Source organism: Euprymna scolopes, chromosome 45, assembly GCF_053919585.1.
Source record: "Euprymna scolopes isolate OS-2025 chromosome 45, ASM5391958v1, whole genome shotgun sequence".
Classification (NCBI taxonomy): domain Eukaryota; kingdom Metazoa; phylum Mollusca; class Cephalopoda; order Sepiida; family Sepiolidae; genus Euprymna; species Euprymna scolopes.
Window position 1 is genome coordinate 20,899,259 of NC_136526.1, and position 24,924 is coordinate 20,924,182.

Sequence of the window (24,924 nt, forward strand, 5' to 3'; positions counted from 1 at the left end):
AGTTGTGAAACACGTGATTCCCATTCGGGTGGAAATCATGGTATATAAGTTGTGAAACACGTGATTCCCATTTGCGTGGAAATCATAGTATATACGTTGTGAAACACATGATTCGAATTTGCGTGGAAATCATGGTATATACGTTGTGAAACACGTGATTCCCATTTGCGTGGAAATCATGGTATATAAGTTGTGAAACACGTGATTCCCATTCGTGTGGAAATCATGGTATATAAGTTGTGAAACACGTGATTCCCATTTGCGTGGAAATCATGGTATATACGTTGTGAAACGCATGATTCCCATTCGGGATGAAATCATGGTATATAAGTTGTGAAACACGTGATTCCCATTTGCGTGGAAATCATGGTATATACGTTGTGAAACACGTGATTCCCATTTGCGTGGAAATCATGGTATATACGTTGTGAAACACGTGATTCCCATTTGCGTGGAAATCATGGTATATACGTTGTGAAACACGTGATTCCCATTTGGGTGGAAATCATGGTATATACGTTGTGAAACACGTGATTCCCATTTGCGTGGAAATCATGGTATATAAGTTGTGAAACATGTGATTCCCATTCGTGTGGAAATCATGGTATATAAGTTGTGAAACACGTGATTCCCATTCGGGTGGAAATCATGGTATATACGTTGTGGAACACGTGATTCTTATTTTTGTGGAAATCATGGTAGGTATATAAGTTGTGAAACACGTGATTCCCATTTGCGTGGAAATCATGGTATATACGTTGTGAAACACGTGATTCCCATTTGCGTGGAAATCATGGTATATACGTTGTGAAACACGTGATTCCCATTTGCGTGGAAATCATGGTATATACGTTGTGAAACACGTGATTCCCATTTGGGTGGAAATCATGGTATATACGTTGTGAAACACGTGATTCCCATTTGCGTGGAAATCATGGTATATAAGTTGTGAAACATGTGATTCCCATTCGTGTGGAAATCATGGTATATAAGTTGTGAAACACGTGATTCCCATTCGGGTGGAAATCATGGTATATACGTTGTGGAACACGTGATTCTTATTTTTGTGGAAATCATGGTAGGTATATAAGTTGTGAAACACGTGATTCCCATTTGCGTGGAAATCATGGTATATAAGTTGTGAAACACGTGATTCCCATTTGCGTGGAAATCATGGTATATAAGTTGTGAAACACGTGATTCCCATTCGTGTGGAAATCATGGTATATACATTGTGGAATTTGTGGTTATTTAATGACTAAAATATGAAATATAAGCAAAATGTTTGTTGATTTGGAGCTAGAACGAATGCATCTTTATGAATGATTATGTTGTTGTTTTTTAACTAATTTTCATCTCGTTTTAGGACATTATTTAAAAATGATCCGCGTCTCATGCCTCATTATGAATTCTATAAAGATGAATGGAACAAAATTGCATACGCCGACTACCAGGGTTCATACCCTGATCATCCATCAGACACCTGGTTCGTTATTTTCAGGTAAGAAAATCGATGGTAATTTCGACCCTAGCATTGAGACATCCGCTCATAAATGACAAATAATATGTATCTTCTATGAAAGTGTTTTTTAATGGTGACCAACAAAATGGCAACCCATAATATTGCAAATGAAATAATTCTTTTCTGCAATCCAACCATATATTACATATGAAAGAGTCTGCCGTGGAATTTCTACAGTCCCTTTTTGTTTTCATTAATCTGCCATGCTTAAGTTGGCATTTTCGTCACTATGTTAACTAAAGTTTAAAATAGATTTTCATGGGTCTGTCATGCATGACTTTTAAATCATTTTCGAATGTAATGTTACATTCTTAACTTTGAAATAACATTCTAATCAATTTGTCATGCTTAAGTTTGCAATATGTTTTTTATGTCACATTTGATGTCACGTTTTTATGTCACATTTGAAATAGTAGGATTTTTATTTCATTTAAGTTTGAAATAGCATTTTCATAAATTTTTCACACTTAAGTTTGAAATGACATTTTCATAATTTTTTCACACTTAAGTTTAAAATAGCATTTTCATAATTTTTTCACACTTCAGTTGAAATAGCATTTACATAATTTTTTTTACACTTAAGTTTGAAATAGCATTTTCATAATTTTTTCACACTTAAGTTTGAAATAATATTTTCATAATTTTTTCACACTTAAGTTTGAAATGGTATTTTCATAATTTTTTACACTTAAGTATGAAATAGCATTTTCATAAATTTTTTTACACTTAAGTTTGAAATAGGATTTTCATAATTTTTTTTACACTTAAGTTTAAAATAGCATTTTAATATTTTTTCACACTTAAGTTTGAAATAGCATTTTCATAATTATTTCACCCTTAAGTTGGAAATAGCATTTTCATAATTTTTTCACACTTAAGTTTGAAATAGCATTTTCATAATTTTTTCCCACTGAAGTTTGAAATAGCATTTTCATATTTTTTCACACTTAAGTTTAAAATAGCATTTTAATAATTTTTCACACTTAAGTTTAAAATAGCATTTTCATAATTTTTTCACACTTAAGTTTGAAATAGCATTTTCACAATTTTTTCACACTTAAGTTTGAAATAACATTTTCATAATTTTTTCCCACTGAAGTTTGAAATGGCATTTTCATAATTTTTACACTTAAGTGTGAAATAGCATTTTCATAAGTTTTACCTCATTTAAGTTTGGAATAGCATTTTCATAATTTTTTCACACTTAAGTTTGAAATAGTAATTTCATAATTTTTACACTTAAGTGTGAAATAGCATTTTCATAAGTTTTACCTCATTTAAGTTTGGAATAGCATTTTCATAATTTTTTCCCACTTAAGTTTGAAATAGTATTTTCATAATTTTTTCACACTTAAGTTTGAAATAGCATTTTCATAATTTTTTCATACTTAAGTTTGAAATAGTATTTTCATAATTTTTTCACACTTAAGTTTGGAATAGCATTTTCATAATTTTTTCATACTTAAGTTTGAAATAGTATTTTCATAATTTTTTCACACTTAAGTTTGAAATAGTAATTTCATAATTTTTACACTTAAGTGTGAAATAGCATTTTCATAAGTTTTACCTCATTTAAGTTTGGAATAGCATTTTCATAATTTTTTCCCACTTAAGTTTGAAATAGTATTTTCATAATTTTTTCACACTTAAGTTTGAAATAGTAATTTCATAATTTTTACACTTAAGTGTGAAATAGCATTTTCATAAGTTTTACCTCATTTAAGTTTGGAATAGGATTTTCATAATTTTTTCCCACTTAAGTTTGAAATAGTATTTTCATAATTTTTTCACACTTAAGTTTGAAATAGCATTTTCATAATTTTTTCATACTTAAGTTTGAAATAGTATTTTCATAATTTTTTCACACTTAAGTTTGAAATAGCATTTTCATAATTTTTTCACACTTAAGTTGAAATAGCATTTTCATAATTTTTCCCACTGAAGTTTGAAATAGCATTTTCATAATTTTTACACTTAAGTGTGAAATAGCATTTTTATAAGTTTTACCTCATTTAAGTTTGAAATAGCATTTTCATAATTTTTTCACACTTAAGTTTGAAATAGCATTTTCATAATTTTTTCACACTTAAGTTTGAAATAGTATTTTCATAATTTTTTCACACTTAAGTTTGAAATAGCATTTTCATAATTTTCACACTTAAGTTTGAAATAGCATTTTCATAATTTTCACACTTAAGTTGAAATAGCATTTTCATAATTTTTCCCACTGAAGTTTGAAATAGCATTTTCATAATTTTTACACTTAAGTTTGAAATAGTATTTTCATAATTTTTTCACACTTAAGTTTGAAATAGCATTTTCATAATTTTCCCACTTAAGTTTGAAATAACATTTTCATAATTTTTTCACACTTAAGTTTGAAATAGCATTTTCATAATTTTTTCACACTTAAGTTTGAAATAGCATTTTCATAATTTTTTCACACTTAAGTTTGAAATAGCATTTTCATAATTTTTTCACACTTAAGTTTGAAATAGCATTTTTGTAGTTGTGTTACACTTACATCCCATGTATTCCGAATTCGTTTTTCCCCCCTTTCAGAGGAATTTTCCTGGTCACTGAGGAAATGATGGTCGTTCCCAAACTGTACATTCCTCTAAAAACTGGTTTCTTACGTGTTATCAACAACGACACTGGGAAAGAAATCCGACGCGTATTCAAACACGTTTCACCGACAGTCTACCACCGAAATAAGGTTAGGTGGTTTTTATTATCTAATCAATTTGTTTTAAGAAAATTTTTAACTAAACAAAATCTGCTTATTTGTACTATTTGCATTCTTATTCTGAATGTTATTTTAATAAATTTTCGGCTGATATAATCTCCGACCTTCTTCAGGTGTATCTTATTGAATTCAGAAATCTTTCTGTCGAAAGTAATCTGCACGGAATTTCGAACAGAACCTTTTACTAAATCTACGGGGGTAGTATGGTCTCGTTCCGTCAGTCATGACTGGGTAGACGTCCTAAGTAATTCACAGTTGCATTTTGAGTGTCGCCTGGACTGAGGATTGAACCTTCAGCATCCAGAAGAGTGTAAATTACAAGTGAATTTCACCAAGTATCCAATGTGTCCCATTCGAAATTCTGTGTCGATTCCAGAGTTCGATGGAAAGATTCCCGATTTTAACAGAAAGACTTCCGAGTTCGACAAAATGATCCCAAGTTTGACAGAATATAACCTGAAGAGGGTTGGCCGTTACATTGACCGAAACATTTTGAAAATAGCACTTGAGATGAGAACAGTAGTTCGCATCTCTCCAACATTGACAATGGCTAGAGACTGTTACGTTCATGGGTTAGTATCAGAATGAAGACGGCACAGAACTACGTGTAATCGCAGTTTTATTGGGCGGCCATCTTACCATGAGAAGTCCTCCTCTTTTTTTATAGGATATTTGTATAGTTATGTAGAAAGGGGAGAGGGTTACGGAGGGCAGTGGTGGAGGTTTGGTTATACGTAACATAGACGACGATATTCATTGTATAAATAAACCCTGTAATATTTTATTGGCCGCTTCTACATAATTGGGACGAGATTTTCGGAAATCATAAAAGTGAATTTTACATGAGAACAATGGTATCTACGTATTCCTCGTATTTTTCAGATGATTATGTCCAAAAATTGCGAAAAATCGATAAGGTAGAAAATTTTTATTAAAGAAAATAAAAAATAGAATTTGACGAAAACGATTTTAAAGCATAGGAGAGTTCAACAAAAAAAATTTTCCGTTCGAATTAAACAAAGATAACGGCAATTTTTCACTTGCTAACACGATTAAAGTTTTGTTTCATAATTCAGTAATATTCAGGTAATTTTAACTGATAATTTGGGAGCTAACATTATAACTAATTAGAATTGACCAAAAATCCTTTATTGTTTTTTTTTTTATCTGAAAACGTCATTTATATACTACAAAATCTCGTCCCAATAATGTAGAAGCACCTTTTTAAATATGCATCTGGCTTAAATTGTTTATGAAATTAAATTCCAAACTCTTTCATTACGACTTAAAATCTATTTTAAACAATTCTCCCCGTTTAACTGTAATTTCCTTATTTAACATTCTTTCTGCCCACAACTCAACACCAATTATCAGTCACAATGTCGTCTCTCGCTTCACGTTTTTAGCAACTCGCCGTTGCCCGGGAGTCCAATATTCAACATTCTGAGACTACGTTAATTAAATGTTTCAGTGCAAACAAAGGTAGTACAATATCACAGGATCTGCAGTTGCACTTGACGTCCATAGAATGTAAAGTAAGATCTAACAGATGCAAAATACAAGTGTGGAATTTGCATCATTCTCACTAGTAAATACATATGATTTTGTTTGATTGGAATTCATTATTGAGATGAGTATTATTTATTGATTTTATTTATTGATTTATTTATTGATTTATTTATTGATTTTATTTATTGATTTTATTTATTGATTTATTTATTGATTTTATTTATTGATTTTATTTATTGATTTTATTTATTGATTTTATTTGTTGATTTTATTTATTAATTTTATTTATTTATTTTATTTATTGATTTATTTATTGATTTTATTTATTTATTTTATTTATTGATTTTATTTATTGATTTATTTATTGATTTTATTTATTGATTTTATTTATTGATTTTATTTATTGATTTTATTTATTGATTTATTTATTGATTTTATTTATTGATTTTATTTATTGATTTTATTTATTGATTTTATTTATTAATTTTATTTATTGATTTTATTTATTGATTTTATTCATTGATTTTATTTATTGATTTATTTATTGATTTTATTTATTGATTTTATTTATTAATTTTATTTATTTATTTTATTTATTGATTTTATTTATTGATTTTATTTATTGATTTTATTTATTGATTTTATTTATTGATTTTATTTATTGATTTTATTTATTGATTTTATTTATTGATTTATTTATTGATTTTATTTATTGATTTTATTTATTGATTTTATTTATTAATTTTATTTATTAATTTTATTTATTGATTTTATTTATTGATTTTATTTATTGATTTTATTTATTGATTTTATTTATTGATTTTATTTATTAATTTTATTTATTTATTTTATTTATTGATTTTATTTATTGATTTTATTTATTGATTTTATTTATTGATTTTATTTATTGATTTATTTATTGATTTTATTTATTGATTTTATTTATTGATTTTATTTATTGATTTTATTTATTGATTTTATTTGTTGATTTTATTTGTTGATTTTATTTATTGATTTTATTTGTTGATTTTATTTATTGATTTATTTATTTATTTTATTTATTGATTTTATTTATTGATTTTATTTATTGATTTTATTTATTGATTTTATTTATTGATTTTATTTATTGATTTATTTATTGATTTATTTATTGATTTATTTATTGATTTTATTTATTGATTTTATTTATTGATTTTATTTATTGATTTATTTATTGATTTTATTTATTGATTTTATTTATTGATTTTATTTATTGATTTATTTATTGATTTTATTTATTGATTTATTTATTGATTTTATTTATTGATTTATTTATTTATTTTATTTATTGGTTTTATTTATTGATTTTATTTGTTGATTTATTTATTGATTTTATTTATTGATTTTATTTATTGATTTTATTTATTGATTTTATTTATTGATTTTATTTATTGATTTATTTATTGATTTTATTTATTGATTTTATTTATTGATTTTATTTATTGATTTTATTTATTGATTTTATTTATTTATTGCGGGCAATTATTTTATTTATTGATTTATTTATTGATTTTATTTGTTGATTTTATTTATTGATTTTATTTATTGATTTTATTTATTGATTTTATTTATTGATTTTATTTATTGATTTTATTTATTTATTTTATTTATTGATTTTATTTATTGATTTTATTCATTGATTTTATGTATTGATTTTATTTATTTATTTTATTTATTGATTTTATTTATTGATTTTATTTATTGATTTTATTTATTGATTTTATTTATTTATTTTATTTATTGATTTTATTTATTGATTTTATTTATTGATTTTATTTATTGATTTTATTTATTTATTTTATTTATTGATTTTATTTATTGATTTTATTTATTGATTTTATTTATTGATTTTATTTATTGATTTTATTTATTGATTTATTTATTGATTTTATTTATTGATTTATTTATTGATTTTATTTGTTGATTTTATTTATTGATTTTATTTATTTATTGCGGGCAATTATCGTCACTTTTTATTAGTTGTTGTTTCACGACGTTTCGGACAACTATTACTCTGGCCTTCGTCAGGTAATAACCGCGGCAGGAGATTCGGAGTTCCTATCCTAACTGCATTCTCAACAATTACTACCATCCATATTTGTTGTTATCTCACCACTCACAACTATGGATGGCAGTAATTGCTGAGAATGTAGTTACGAGATTCGGAGTTCCTATCCTGTTGCGGTTACCACTTGACGAAGGCCAGGGGAATAGTTGGCCGAAACGTTGTGAAACAATAACTAAGAAAGAATAGAATAATAGTCCGCAATAAATAAATTAATAAATAATACTCATCTCAATAATGAATTCGAATTCAAAAAAATAATATATATACCATTCGGTACGGACCTGATCATGGAAGATCAGATAATGAATAAATGTGGATTTATAAGACCAAAAATTCAACCTTGATCGCCCCCTTTGAGACCCGTGGTGCAGTGGATACACATGTTGAATCTCTATGGTTCCAGGTGAGAATTGTCTGAAGATAGCGGTTTCAATCCTACGCAAAGCCAGCCAGAGGCTTTCTTGGCCAAAATGTGGTGAGACGACAACAACTATGGATGGCAGTAATTGGTGAGAATGCAGTCAGGAGATTCGGAGTTTCTATCCCCTCACGGTTACCACCTGACAAAGACCAGAGGAATAGTTGGCTGAAACGTCATCAAACAGCAACTAAGAAAAGATGAGGATAATAGTTCGCAATAAAATAAAATTTATATATGATTTTGTTGTGAAATTTCAAATGCTCTATATTATTAATATCCCGTTATTGAGATTAATAAAAAAACAAAACTTAATTGCGAAAATATTATTGTTCCTATTTACTTGCCTCCCCACGACGGGCGGAGTTTAGACGCAAGGTTAGTTTTTAATATGGAGAAAATCCAGCTCCCCAAAAAGGGGCACTCTGGAAAGGAGCAAAAATTAATTTGTCTCAATCTAGAAAAATTTCTCTTCCACTGATCGAGGTTAGAAAAGGCAAAGTGTAGTATCAGAACAGCTACTACACTTTGATTCTAGTCAAAAAAGGCCAAAAAATTCTATTTCAGAATGATAATTTCGATTATTTGGGATATTATTCTCATCTTTTTATTTTCACAACGTTTCGGCCGGTGTAACTTTCAGCATCCTTCAGCTGCAACATATCAAACTTCAGATTTTAGTCCAACACATGGTTGCATGTAAAACAGATGATGATGGCTTTCTTTTCGTGGGGAAAAGTTTTTTTCTGTGGAACAAAATGAACTCGAACTTGACACATCAAGGTTACCAATTTACATCGTTAACCTCCTAGATGAGGATGACGATGATTATGAGGATGATGATGACGATGATGATGACTATGATACTGCTGCTACTGGTGATGACAATAATGCTGGCAATGATGACGATTATGATGCTGCTGCTGCTGATGATGATGATGGCAATTATGATGATGATGATTATGATGATGATGCTGCTGCTGATGATGATGATGATACTCCTGCTAGTTTTGTTGATGACAATTATAGTGATGCTGCTGCTTATGGTGATGATGATTATTATCCTATGATGATGATGCTACTGATGCTGCTTATGACTATTATGATGATGATGCTGATGATGATTATGCTGCTGATGATGACGATTATGATGCTGCTGATGATGATTATGATGATGATTCTGCTGCTGCTAATGATGATGATGGTGATTATCATATTGCTGCTGATGATGATTATGCTGCTGATGATGACGATTATGATGCTGCTGATAATGATGATGCTGCTGCTGCTGATGATGACGATGATGATTATGATATTGCTGCTGATGATGATTATGCTGCTGATGATGACGATTATGATGATGCTGATGCTGATGCTGATGATGATTCTGCTGCTGTTGTTGTTGAGGATGACGACGATTATGATGATGCTGCTGCTGATGATGATGATGATTATGATGATGCTGATGATGGCGATTATGATTGTAACATAATGCATATGAGCATGTAAGAAAATAGCAGCAACAAAGGATAGCTGGCTTGCGAAAAGATTAGCAGCAGCAGTAGCCGAAAAATGCGCATATACAAATTAGGAAGTGTGCGTGAGAAGAAAAAAAGAAAAGAAAAGGAAAAAAGGGGAAAAAGAGAGCAAAATACATCACATGCGTGACACAGAGGCAAAGTGGATGTTGAAGAAAATGGACGTGTAAATGCAAAGATGAGAAATGGCTGGCTACAGCTGGCATGCGCTCAGGAGGAGAAGAACCACAACCAGATAGAATGAACATGTGGCGGCGAGATATTTTTTTAAGTTGTCAAAAGTAATGATAATAAAAACGTTTTGTTTAAAAAAGAAAAAATGCCTACCCGGATTTTTACATTTGTTTCTTTCCAGTTTTATTTTATGAATTACTAAAGCAAATTTTTATTTTATGAATTACTAAAGCAAAGTTTTATTTTATGAATTACTAAAGCAAAGTTTTATTTTATTAATTACTAAAGCAAAGTTTAATTTTATGAATTACTAAAGCAAAGTTTTATTTTATGAATTACTAAAGCAAAGTTTAATTTTATGAATTACTAAAGCAAAGTTTTATTTTATAAATTACTAAAGCAAAGTTTTATTTTATTAATTACTAAAGCAAAGTTTTATTTTATGAATTACTAAAGCAAAGTTTTATTTTATGAATTACTAAAGCAAAGTTTTATTTTATGAATTACTAAAGCAAATTTTTATTTTATGAATTACTAAAGCAAAGTTTTATTTTATGAATTACTAAAGCAAAGTTTTATTTTATGAATTACTAAAGCAAAGTTTTATTTTATGAATTACGAAAGCAAAGTTTTATTTTATGAATTACTAAAGCAAAGTTTTATTTTATTAATTACTAAAGCAAATTTTTATTTTATTAATTACTAAAGCAAAGTTTTATTTTATGAATTACTAAAGCAAAGTTTTATTTTATGAATTACTAAAGCAAAGTTTTATTTTATGAATTACTAAAGCAAATTTTTATTTTATTAATTACTAAAGCAAAGTTTTATTTTATTAATTACTAAAGCAAAGTTTTATTTTATGAATTACTAAAGCAAAGTTTTATTTTATGAATTACTAAAGCAAATTTTTATTTTATGAATTACTAAAGCAAAGTTTTATTTTATGAATTACTAAAGCAAAGTTTTATTTTATGAATTACTAAAGCAAATTTTTATTTTATTAATTACTGAAGCAAATGTTTATTTTATTAATTACTAAAGCAAAGTTTTATTTTATGAATTACTAAAGCAAAGTTTTATTTTATGAATTACTAACGCAAAGTTTTATTTTATGAATTACTAAAGTAAATTTTTATTTTATGAATTACTAAAGCAAAGTTTTATTTTATGAATTACTAAAGCAAAGTTTTATTTTATGAATTACTAAAGCAAAGTTTTATTTTATGAATTACTAAAGCAAAGTTTTATTTTATGAATTACTAAAGCAAATTTTTATTTTATGAATTACTAAAGCAAAGTTTTATTTTATGAATTACTAAAGCAAAGTTTTATTTTATGAATTACTAAAGCAAATTTTTATTTTATGAATTACTAAAGCAAAGTTTTATTTTATTAATTACTAAAGCAAAGTTTTATTTTATGAATTACTAAAGCAAAGTTTTATTTTATGAATTACTAAAGCAAAGTTTAATTTTATGAATTACTAAAGCAAAGTTTTATTTTATGAATTACTAAAGCAAATTTTTATTTTATGAATTACTAAAGCAAAGTTTTATTTTATGAATTACTAAAGCAAAGTTTTTTTTTATGAATTACTAAAGCAAAGTTTTATTTTATGAATTACTAAAGCAAAGTTTTATTTTATGAATTACTAAAGCAAAGTTTCATTTTATGAATTACTAAAGCAAAGTTTTATTTTATGAATTACTAAAGCAAAGTTTTATTTTATGAATTACTAAAGCAAAGTTTTATTTTATTAATTACTAAAGCAAATTTTTATTTTATTAATTACTAAAGCAAAGTTTTATTTTATGAATTACTAAAGCAAAGTTTTATTTTATGAATTACTAAAGCAAATTTTTATTTTATGAATTACTAAAGCAAAGTTTTATTTTATGAATTACTAAAGCAAAGTTTTATTTTATGAATTACTAAAGAAAATTTTTATTTTATTAATTACTGAAGCAATTTTTTATTTTATTAATTACTAAAGCAAAGTTTTATTTTATGAATTACTAAAGCAAAGTTTTATTTTATGAATTACTAACGCAAAGTTTTATTTTATGAATTACTAAAGTAAATTTTTATTTTATGAATTACTAAAGCAAAGTTTTATTTTATGAATTACTAAAGCAAAGTTTTATTTTATGAATTACTAAAGCAAATTTTTATTTTATGAATTACTAAAGCAAAGTTTTATTTTATGAATTACTAAAGCAAAGTTTTATTTTATGAATTACTAAAGCAAATTTTTATTTTATTAATTACTAAAGCAAAGTTTTATTTTATGAATTACTAAAGCAAAGTTTTATTTTATGAATTACTGAAGCAAATTTTTATTTTATGAATTACTAAAGCAAAGTTTTATTTTATGAATTACTAAAGCAAAGTTTCATTTTATGAATTACTAAAGCAAAGTTTTATTTTATGAATTACTAAAGCAAAGTTTTATTTTATTAATTACTAAAGCAAAGTTTTATTTTATGAATTACTAAAGCAAAGTTTTATTTTATGAATTACTAAAGCAAAGTTTCATTTTATGAATTACTAAAGCAAAGTTTTATTTTATGAATTACTAAAGCAAATTTTTATTTTATGAATTACTAAAGCAAAGTTTTATTTTATGAATTACTAAAGCAAAGTTTTTTTTTATGAATTACTAAAGCAAAGTTTTATTTTATGAATTACTAAAGCAAAGTTTTATTTTATGAATTACTAAAGCAAAGTTTCATTTTATGAATTACTAAAGCAAAGTTTTATTTTATGAATTACTAAAGCAAAGTTTTATTTTATGAATTACTAAAGCAAAGTTTTATTTTATGAATTACTAAAGCAAATTTTTATTTCATGAATTACTAAAGCAAAGTTTTATTTTATGAATTATTAAAGCAAAGTTTTATTTTATGAATTACTAAAGCAAAGTTTTATTTTATGAATTACTAAAGCTAAGTTTTATTTTATGAATTACTAAAGCAAAGTTTTATTTTATTAATTACTAAAGCAAATTTTTATTTTATGAATTACTAAAGCAAAGTTTTATTTTGTGAATTACTAAAGCAAATTTTTATTTTATTAATTACTAAAGCAAATTTTTATTTTATGAATTACTAAAGCAAAGTTTTATTTTATGAATTACTAAAGCAAAGTTTTATTTTATGAATTACTAAAGCAAATTTTTATTTTATTAATTACTAAAGCAAATTTTTATTTTATTAATTACTAAAGCAAAGTTTTATTTTATGAATTACTAAAGCAAAGTTTTATTTTATGAATTACTAAAGCAAATTTTTATTTTATTAATTACTAAAGCAAATTTTTATTTTATTAATTACTAAAGCAAAGTTTTATTTTATGAATTACTAAAGCAAAGTTTTATTTTATGAATTACTAAAGCAAATTTTTATTTTATTAATTACTGAAGCAAATGTTTATTTTATTAATTACTAAAGCAAAGTTTTATTTTATGAATTACTAAAGCAAAGTTTTATTTTATGAATTACTAACGCAAAGTTTTATTTTATGAATTACTAAAGTAAATTTTTATTTTATGAATTACTAAAGCAAAGTTTTATTTTATGAATTACTAAAGCAAAGTTTTATTTTATGAATTACTAAAGCAAAGTTTTATTTTATGAATTACTAAAGCAAATTTTTATTTTATGAATTACTAAAGCAAATTTTTATTTTATGAATTACTAAAGCAAAGTTTTATTTTATGAATTACTAAAGCAAAGTTTTATTTTATGAATTACTAAAGCAAATTTTTATTTTATGAATTACTAAAGCAAAGTTTTATTTTATGAATTACTAAAGCAAAGTTTTATTTTATGAATTACTAAAGCAAAGTTTTTTTTTATGAATTACTAAAGCAAAGTTTTATTTTATGAATTACTAAAGCAAAGTTTTATTTTATGAATTACTAAAGCAAAGTTTCATTTTATGAATTACTAAAGCAAAGTTTTATTTTATGAATTACTAAAGCAAAGTTTTATTTTATGAATTACTAAAGCAAAGTTTTATTTTATTAATTACTAAAGCAAATTTTTATTTTATTAATTACTAAAGCAAAGTTTTATTTTATGAATTACTAAAGCAAAGTTTTATTTTATGAATTACTAAAGCAAATTTTTATTTTATGAATTACTAAAGCAAAGTTTTATTTTATGAATTACTAAAGCAAAGTTTTATTTTATGAATTACTAAAGAAAATTCTTATTTTATTAATTACTGAAGCAATTTTTTATTTTATTAATTACTAAAGCAAAGTTTTATTTTATGAATTACTAAAGCAAAGTTTTATTTTATGAATTACTAACGCAAAGTTTTATTTTATGAATTACTAAAGTAAATTTTTATTTTATGAATTACTAAAGCAAAGTTTTATTTTATGAATTACTAAAGCAAATTTTTATTTTATTAATTACTAAAGCAAAGTTTTATTTTATGAATTACTAAAGCAAAGTTTTATTTTATGAATTACTAAAGCAAATTTTTATTTTATGAATTACTAAAGCAAAGTTTTATTTTATGAATTACTAAAGCAAAGTTTCATTTTATGAATTACTAAAGAAAAGTTTTATTTTATGAATTACTAAAGCAAAGTTTTATTTTATTAATTACTAAAGCAAAGTTTTATTTTATGAATTACTAAAGCAAAGTTTTATTTTATGAATTACTAAAGCAAAGTTTAATTTTATGAATTACTAAAGCAAAGTTTTATTTTATGAATTACTAAAGCAAATTTTTATTTTATGAATTACTAAAGCAAAGTTTTATTTTATGAATTACTAAAGCAAAGTTTTTTTTTATGAATTACTAAAGCAAAGTTTTATTTTATGAATTACTAAAGCAAAGTTTTATTTTATGAATTACTAAAGCAAAGTTTCATTTTATGAATTACTAAAGCAAAGTTTTATTTTATGAATTACTAAAGCAAAGTTTTATTTTATGAATTACTAAAGCAAAGTTTTATTTTATGAATTACTAAAGCAAATTTTTATTTCATGAATTACTAAAGCAAAGTTTTATTTTATGAATTATTAAAGCAAAGTTTTATTTTATGAATTACTAAAGCAAAGTTTTATTTTATGAATTACTAAAGCTAAGTTTTATTTTATGAATTACTAAAGCAAAGTTTTATTTTATTAATTACTAAAGCAAATTTTTATTTTATGAATTACTAAAGCAAAGTTTTATTTTGTGAATTACTAAAGCAAATTTTTATTTTATTAATTACTAAAGCAAATTTTTATTTTATGAATTACTAAAGCAAAGTTTTATTTTATGAATTACTAAAGCAAAGTTTTATTTTATGAATTACTAAAGCAAATTTTTATTTTATGAATTACTAAAGCAAAGTTTTATTTTATGAATTACTAAAGCAAATTTTTATTTTATGAATTACTAAAGCAAAGTTTTATTTTATGAATTACTAAAGCAAAGTTTTTTTTATGAATTACTAAAGCAAAGTTTTATTTTATGAATTACTAAAGCAAAGTTTTATTTTGTGAATTACTAAAGCAAAGTTTCATTTTATGAATTACTAAAGCAAAGTTTTATTTTATGAATTACTAAAGCAAAGTTTTATTTTATGAATTACTAAAGCAAATTTTTATTTTATGAATTACTAAAGCAAATTTTTATTTTATGAATTACTAAAGCAAAGTTTTATTTTATGAATTACTAAAGCAAAGTTTTATTTTATGAATTACTAAAGCAAATTTTTATTTTATGAATTACTAAAGCAAAGTTTTATTTTATGAATTACTAAAGCAAAGTTTTATTTTATGAATTACTAAAGCAAATTTTTATTTTATGAATTACTAAAGCAAAGTTTTATTTTGTGAATTACTAAAGCAAATTTTTATTTTATTAATTACTAAAGCAAATTTTTATTTTATTAATTACTAAAGCAAAGTTTTATTTTATGAATTACTAAAGCAAATTTTTATTTTATGAATTACTAAAGCAAAGTTTTATTTTATGAATTACTAAAGCAAAGTTTTATTTTATGAATTACTAAAGCAAATTTTTATTTTATGAATTACTAAAGCAAAGTTTTATTTTATGAATTACTAAAGCAAATTTTTATTTTATTAATTACTAAAGCAAAGTTTTATTTTATGAATTACTAAAGCAAAGTTTTATTTTATGAATTACTAAAGCAAAGTTTTATTTTATGAATTACTAAAGCAAAGTTTTATTTTATTAATTACTAAAGCAAATTTTTATTTTATGAATTACTAAAGCAAAGTTTTATTTTATGAATTACTAAAGCAAATTTTTATTTTATGAATTACTAAAGCAAATTTTATTATTGTATTAATTACTAAAGCAAAGTTTTATTTTATGAATTACTAAAGCAAAGTTTTATTTTATGAATTACTAAAGCAAAGTTTTATTTTATTAATTACTAAAGCAAAGTTTTATTTTATGAATTACTAAAGCAAAGTTTTATTTTATGAATTACTAAAGCAAATTTTTATTTTATTAATTACTAAAGCAAAGTTTTATTTTATGAATTACTAAAGCAAAGTTTTATTTTATGAATTACTAAAGCAAAGTTTTATTTTATGAATTACAAAAGCAAAGTTTTATTTTATTAATTACTGAAGCAAAGTTTTATTTTATTAATTACTAAAGCAAAGTTTGATTTTGTGAATTACTAAAGCAAAGTTTTATTTTATGAATTACTAAAGCAAAGTTTTATTTTATTAATTACTAAAGCAAAGTTTTATTTTATGAATTACTAAAGCAAAGTTTTATTTTATGAATTACTAAAGCAAAGTTTTATTTTATGAATTACTAAAGCAAAGTTTTATTTTATGAATTACTAAAGCAAATTTTTATTTTATGAATTACTAAAGCAAAGTTTTATTTTATGAATTACTAAAGCAAAGTTTTATTTTATGAATTACTAAAGCAAAGTTTTATTTTATGAATTACTAAAGCAAAGTTTTATTTTATGAATTACTAAAGCAAAGTTTTATTTTATGAATTACTAAAGCAAATTTTTATTTTATTAATTACTAAAGCAAAGTTTTATTTTATTAATTACTAAAGCAAATTTGTATTTTATGAATTACTAAAGCAAAGTTTTATTTTATGAATTACTAAAGCAAAGTTTTATTTTATGAATTACTAAAGCAAATTTTTATTTTATGAATTACTAAAGCAAAGTTTTATTTTATGAATTACTAAAGCAAAGTTTTTTTTATGAATTACTAAAGCAAAGTTTTATTTTATGAATTACTAAAGCAAAGTTTTATTTTGTGAATTACTAAAGCAAAGTTTCATTTTATGAATTACTAAAGCAAAGTTTTATTTTATGAATTACTAAAGCAAAGTTTTATTTTATGAATTACTAAAGCAAATTTTTATTTTATGAATTACTAAAGCAAATTTTTATTTTATGAATTACTAAAGCAAAGTTTTATTTTATGAATTACTAAAGCAAAGTTTTATTTTATGAATTACTAAAGCAAATTTTTATTTTATGAATTACTAAAGCAAAGTTTTATTTTATGAATTACTAAAGCAAAGTTTTATTTTATGAATTACTAAAGCAAATTTTTATTTTATGAATTACTAAAGCAAAGTTTTATTTTGTGAATTACTAAAGCAAATTTTTATTTTATTAATTACTAAAGCAAATTTTTATTTTATTAATTACTAAAGCAAAGTTTTATTTTATGAATTACTAAAGCAAATTTTTATTTTATGAATTACTAAAGCAAAGTTTTATTTTATGAATTACTAAAGCAAAGTTTTATTTTATGAATTACTAAAGCAAATTTTTATTTTATGAATTACTAAAGCAAAGTTTTATTTTATGAATTACTAAAGCAAATTTTTATTTTATTAATTACTAAAGCAAAGTTTTATTTTATGAATTACTAAAGCAAAGTTTTATTTTATGAATTACTAAAGCAAAGTTTTATTTTATGAATTACTAAAGCAAAGTTTTATTTTATTAATTACTAAAGCAAATTTTTATTTTATGAATTACTAAAGCAAAGTTTTATTTTATGAATTACTAAAGCAAATTTTTATTTTATGAATTACTAAAGCAAATTTTATTATTGTATTAATTACTAAAGCAAAGTTTTATTTTATGAATTACTAAAGCAAAGTTTTATTTTATGAATTACTAAAGCAAAGTTTTATTTTATTAATTACTAAAGCAAAGTTTTATTTTATGAATTACTAAAGCAAAGTTTTATTTTATGAATTACTAAAGCAAATTTTTATTTTATTAATTACTAAAGCAAAGTTTTATTTTATGAATTACTAAAGCAAAGTTTTATTTTATGAATTACTAAAGCAAAGTTTTATTTTATGAATTACAAAAGCAAAGTTTTATTTTATTAATTACTGAAGCAAAGTTTTATTTTATTAATTACTAAAGCAAAGTTTGATTTTGTGAATTACTAAAGCAAAGTTTTATTTTATGAATTACTAAAGCAAAGTTTTATTTTATTAATTACTAAAGCAAAGTTTTATTTTATGAATTACTAAAGCAAAGTTTTATTTTATGAATTACTAAAGCAAAGTTTTATTTTATGAATTACTAAAGCAAAGTTTTATTTTATGAATTACTAAAGCAAATTTTTATTTTATGAATTACTAAAGCAAAGTTTTATTTTATGAATTACTAAAGCAAAGTTTTATTTTATGAATTACTAAAGCAAAGTTTTATTTTATGAATTACTAAAGCAAAGTTTTATTTTATGAATTACTAAAGCAAAGTTTTATTTTATGAATTACTAAAGCAAATTTTTATTTTATTAATTACTAAAGCAAAGTTTTATTTTATTAATTACTAAAGCAAATTTGTATTTTATGAATTACTAAAGCAAAGTTTTATTTTATGAATTACTAAAGCAAAGTTTTATTTTATGAATTACTAAAGCAAATTTTTATTTTATGAATTACTAAAGCAAAGTTTTATTTTATGAATTACTAAAGCAAATTTGTATTTTATGAATTACTAAAGCAAAGTTTTATTTTATTAATTACTAAAGCAAATTTGTATTTTATGAATTACTAAAGCAAATTTGTATTTTATTAATTACTAAAGCAAAGTTTTATTTTATGAATTACTAAAGCAAAGTTTTATTTTATGAATTACTAAAGTAAAATGTATAACGATGATGGTGAAGATGATGATAATGACGACGACGATGATGACGGTGAAGATTACGATGATGACGACAATGATAACCATGATGACAACAATGACAACGACGACAACGATGATGATGATGATGATGATGATTATGATGATGATGATGATGATGATGATGATGATGATGATGATGATGAATATCGTATTTCCTCGTGTGCATTATCTGTAAACGCTTTCTTGAAACATTCTTTCATTTTTCTCTTTCTTCTTTTCTCTTTTTTCTTTTTCATCTCCACAAAACAAATGATATACTATTAGATATATAATCTGTCTTTCATTTTTGTTTTTTAAAAAAATCACTTAGAGAGGTTACACGTTTATAGCGGAAGCTCACAGCAGGGACCAGGCAGTTTTATCCAGTAAGTGGCGGTTACGGTTAATTGGATCATTAAGTCCTCTCCCTGCACCAGTGAAGAATGACGTTTGCAGCTCTTTCTATGTACATGAGATCAAGGATTACTACATCCCTAGCGAGGCATCATCATTTTTTATGAAGTAAGTCAATTGTGCATCTAATTAACGAAAATCCTCTAAAGTCATATTGTTACATGAAAAGGGACAGACCCCAGTTATTAAAAGAGCAAACTAGATAAATTTGAAAATGATATTCGGAAAAGGTTAGAATTGAACCCAGTAAGAAAAGTTTAAAAAAAAATACATATTGAAATCCTAGGAATGTAGAATGATTGTCATTTTTGTTGAAAATAACTAAATATTATTTATGTCAGAGTTAGATATGAACAATGCAGTTTAGAAATAATGATGAAATAAACAGGTTATAAATGAAACAATTCATTTAGGAATTTCTTTGTTACCAGAAGCGTGTGGATGCATGTACAAAACCCATGTGTAATTTGAAGCGTGAGGGAGTGACATTGTTTGGCCACGCCTCTGATGTCATAAAAGAAAGGGAATTCCAATATATTGAGATGGGTTGGAGTCAGTTAGAGAGATAGCGTAGGAAAGTGAAAGTCAAGACAGAAGGAAGGGGAGTTAGTCAGCCTGGGAGCTGATGCCCTTGGAGATGAAGGGAGGGAAGATAAGACCATCAAATCGTAAAAGCTTGAATTCCTGATTTATCATAGCCTGCTGGATGAATAAAGAATCACCATCTATATTTTGTAAACTGTTAGTCTTAATTACAACTGAAAGGTAAATGTGTTTTTTTCTACTATCTTGTAAACGAACTTTGTGCAAAACCCTTTAAGTGTTAACTGTCTGTCCCCTTCTCTGCAATCGTCAATAATGTATCTTCCTTCTATCTGGGTTAACAAGAACTGTTGCATAAATGTCTCGTCCTCTGATATACATCCTTGATATATAATGTCCCTGATATATACACACGCTATATACACACCACTATTTAACAATATTTCCAATATGGAAAGAGTTAAACATTTAACTAATTTCTGCAAAATTGCCCACAATAATACCGATCTGCACGTTTGAACTAAAGTTAAACATCTATCTGAGGAAGGGAATTTTCCCGAAATATCATACAAAAACAGAACTTCCATCTGACCATAATGACGCAATTAAGAACACAGTGCAATATTAAAATTATATTTTAAAAATGCATATAAAGGGTACGACATAAGTAACGACCTTTGTTCAAGTGAAACAAAAGCCTTTTTGATTATTCTTTATTCTTTTAATTATCATTGTATTGCCACAGGTTAATAAAATAAAAATTTAAAAAGAGTGTTACTTATGCTGCATCCTGTATATTGTATTAATAAAAGGTTAATCTGCATAGCTTATTCCACAATTATATGCATTAAGTCGCTTCACCTCTGCATTGTGTATATAAATTACCTTTATATATACATACTAAACAAGGCTTCAAGTAAACTACAGGGTGGTCGCGAGAAAAGCGGTAAATTTGTCAAACAATGATTTATTTTTACAAAGAATAATTTTTACAAAGTTTTTCAAAGGCAAATATTATATTATACTCATAGATACTCAAAATGTCGTCCGTGCACTTCACTGCAGCGTCTTAACCTAGAAATCCAAGCTCGTGTGGCGTTTTGAAGGGTAACTTGTGGGATATCATTCCAATCGCTTGCCAAGCACGTTTTCAAGTCATTAATAGTGTATGTCACGTTGACAGTTCTGCGTTTCTGTTAATAAGAAGCTCCAAGCACAGTAATCCATGACATTTAAGTCTGGACTTTTTGAGGACCAATCTTCCGGTGCAATGCAATCAGTAGATTGGCGAAGAAAATGAGTTGAAGTCCTTGCTGCGTGAGGCTTGCCACCATCCTGCTGCCATGTCCATGTTTGGTTGTCCATTACATTACATATATCACTATACATCTGTGGACACATCTCCCCACAATAAACTTGCTGGTTTACTGTTTTTTTCTTCCTGCCTTCAGGACTCACACATTTTATTCATGATCTAAGCTGACCTTCAAATTTCCCGCTTTTCTAGCGACCAGCCTGTATATTAACCGCTTAGTTAACTAATTACTAAAGCCTGAAAAGTAAATACTTCACTTGAGCCTAAAATGTAGATATTATTCACCTCCTTGTCAAGTGTGATATTAAGAAGACAGTATACTAGGTTAAACACACTCTTGCCTGCAAAAATGCTTGAGAAACCTCATCAATATTTCCCAGTTGGTGGGGGTGGGGGACTCACGCAATTAGCATAAAACGAACCTCTTCTCAGAGAGAATGTAATGTTGGACCTTGTATGATTGAATCCATTGTCGGCCTTTTGGCTAAGAGTAAAGTGTAGTGTCTGTTCTGTTGACACTACAGTTCATGTTTGTTTTTATCCTGCTCAGTTATTGAGATATCTTTCTAGACTGAAATAATTTTTTTTTTCGATCTAGAGTGCCCCTTTTGGGGGGAGCTGTTTTCCTTTGTATTCATAAGATGTCCCATGATAGTCTTTTATTTTCACTAGTTATGCAGTGAAAGTAACAGATGACCATCTGTCCACCATCCAGATGTCAACCTCTAATCCAGATGTAATTTTCCAGTTATGTGTACTTGACAATGGATCTGTCATTTACCAAGTAGAAGGAAAAGGTCATGCAGTTCTCCCGGCTGTTATTTTCTTTAAGGACCCGGCAGATGATGAGACGTTAAGTGTATCAAGTTCAAAAGAATGTAAGCATTCTAAAAATTCTTCAAACATTACAAAAGTTATATAACCAGTTTGTAATTTATTTATGTATTAATGTTTGTCTGTATATGATTTTTGTAATTTATTTATGTATTAATGTTTATGTGTATATGATTTTTGTAATTTATTTATGTATTAATTTTTATGTGTATATGCTTTTTGTAATTTATTTATGTATTAATGTTTATGTGTATATGATTTTTGTAATTTATTTATGTATTAATGTTTATGTGTATATGATTTTTGTAATTTATTTATGTATTAATGTTTATGTGTATATAATTTTTGCAGTTTATTTATGTACTAGATTGGGTGCCCGGCGTTGCCCGGGTGTTTGGAGGTGTGTGTTGAGCAAAAAAAAAAAAAGTGGTACTAGGAAAGCAGACTCAAACTTGTACTGCGAAGGAGGAAAAGAACGGTGGGGAGGGAAACGTGACATCTTTGCTATTACGATCACCGGTAAACCGGAAGTGACGTAGGTTTAAACTAAGGCTAGACAATCGAAAAGAGGGGATGACTTCCGAAAATATCGGCGAAAAAAGCGATCCGTCCCTGTTGAAAAGTGCCTAGTTGAGGGTGAAGAAATTAATGTTTTTAGCCAATTTTTCGGTATTTGTCGTCTGAAAGGTTGAGCTTCAAAACGATACTAGTCTTGTGAAAATCTGTCGCCTCTGTCGAAAGTTTTAGGCAGACATGCAAACATACATACATACATTTATATATTGGTAGCTCAAATTTTCGACCCAAACCGATTAAAAGGCTTGCCCTATCCCTGAATACCTTTTATGTAAAATTTCCAATATTTAGACCAGAAATTTTCTGAGCAAAGAGGTTAATTTTTTTTTAACTTTGACTCCTATTGTAACCCCTTACCATTTATTGTTTTGGGCTGAAATCAAGTTATTAAGTTAGATTCATATACAAGAAACCTATACCTAAAATTTCAATTGTTTATACCTAAAATTGGCTGAGGAATTTGGTAGAGTTCTCAAAGGTCAAACAGCCGAATTTCTGGCCAACAACGGATTACAAAGATTTTCCAAAATCTCAGTATCCTGTACATCAAATTTCGAGTCTGTAGACTGAAAATTGACAGAGTTATTGCGTAGGGAAATGTACATAGACAGACACACAGAGACACAGACAGACACTTTCATTTTTATAGATATATAGATTGATGTTTATGTGTATATATTTTTTGTAATTTATTTATGTATTAATGTTTTTGTGTATATATTTTTTGTAATTTATTTATGTATTAATGTTTTTGTGTATATATTTTTTGTAATTTATTTATGTATTAATGTTTTTGTGTATATATTTTTTGTAATTTATTTATGTATTAATTTTTATGTGTATATGATTTTTGTAATTTATTTATATATTGATTTTTATGTGTATAGGATAGTTAGTATATAGAGTGATTTAGAAATATCTCATTGTTATGAATATTTTATATTTATATGTTATTGTGTATAGTGTGATATATTCTTAATGCATATAATATTTATATATTATTCATTTTCATGAAAATTTGAATTTTTAAAAAAATTGTCATTTTTACAGAATTCACGTTTATTTTATCCAACTCTTTTAGAAGAATCATTTTAGATTTTGCTTTCATTTTAATATAACCATAATTGCAATGAGGATTTCCATTATTTGCATCAAAACTGTGAAATATATTCGAATTTTCATCAACTGTGGTCAAATAATGCAATTCCTTGTAGATGGTTTGAGAGAGTCAAAAGCTAAGGGAGAAAACTCTGACTGGTTTGGAGTCCCAGTAGGCAGATTGTGAAGCACTGCAACACCTTTCCAATTATTGATACTATCGAAGACATTCCAATACAAAATCTAAAAACTGTCAACTCCTGCAGCTGCATTGGCTCCGACCATATTGGCTTTCCTTTCCATCGAACTTTGTCTGCAATACTGAGAGATGGGCTCTAGTAACTGGGCAAACCTAGGTCTCCTTATCACCTGCTCAGGCCTGTACCTGGTGAACAAATTCCAGCTTCGAACCGTACAGCCACAGGAGATGCTGCAGTGCACCAGACTAGATGCAGAATGCCGTTGTCTTATTAGACAGAAGCATGCCATTATTAATTTCCTCGTTGCCATTTAAGTTTTGCAAGAAATAAATATAAGAACTTGTATTACATGAAGTTTTATGTAGAATTCAATATCGCTTCTAGCATCTGCTACAAGCTTCTCAAACTGCATATGGACCACATCAAATGGTTCACAAACTTTTCTTTTTAATTCACTTTAGGATAAGGATTAATGACAGGTTAACATTCAAATGATGATGAATACTGTGAGAGGATTGAAGTTCTACAAATATCACCCTATTTACTACTGAATAACTACTAATAAAGGCTAAAAGCCACTTGAGGATAAGGGCTATAGATAGATTTACAGCTGAATGATGGCGGGTAGTTAGACCCACTTTGTAATGGATAAACTGCTTAGTAGTAATTAGTTCCAAGTGACAATCTTCTCGAGCTTGAATAATAATGAATTTTGTGTGAGAGGATTAAAAGTTTCCACAAACTAAAACAACAGCCGACTTAGAAAA

At 25.3% G+C, this 24,924-nt stretch overlaps 1 protein-coding gene across 1 annotated transcript in view; it reads left to right on the forward strand.

Annotated features, from left to right (window-relative positions):
- The window catches only part of LOC145269057 (androglobin-like), a 245,402-nt gene that overhangs the window by 191,048 nt on the left and 29,430 nt on the right, over positions 1–24,924 (forward strand). The window contains exons 29-32 of the mRNA XM_080124658.1: positions 1,367–1,501; positions 4,085–4,238; positions 19,509–19,699; positions 22,122–22,327. Coding sequence (XP_079980784.1) covers positions 1,367–1,501; positions 4,085–4,238; positions 19,509–19,699; positions 22,122–22,327 — 686 coding nt within the window. The remainder of the gene's footprint in view (positions 1–1,366; positions 1,502–4,084; positions 4,239–19,508; positions 19,700–22,121; positions 22,328–24,924) is intronic.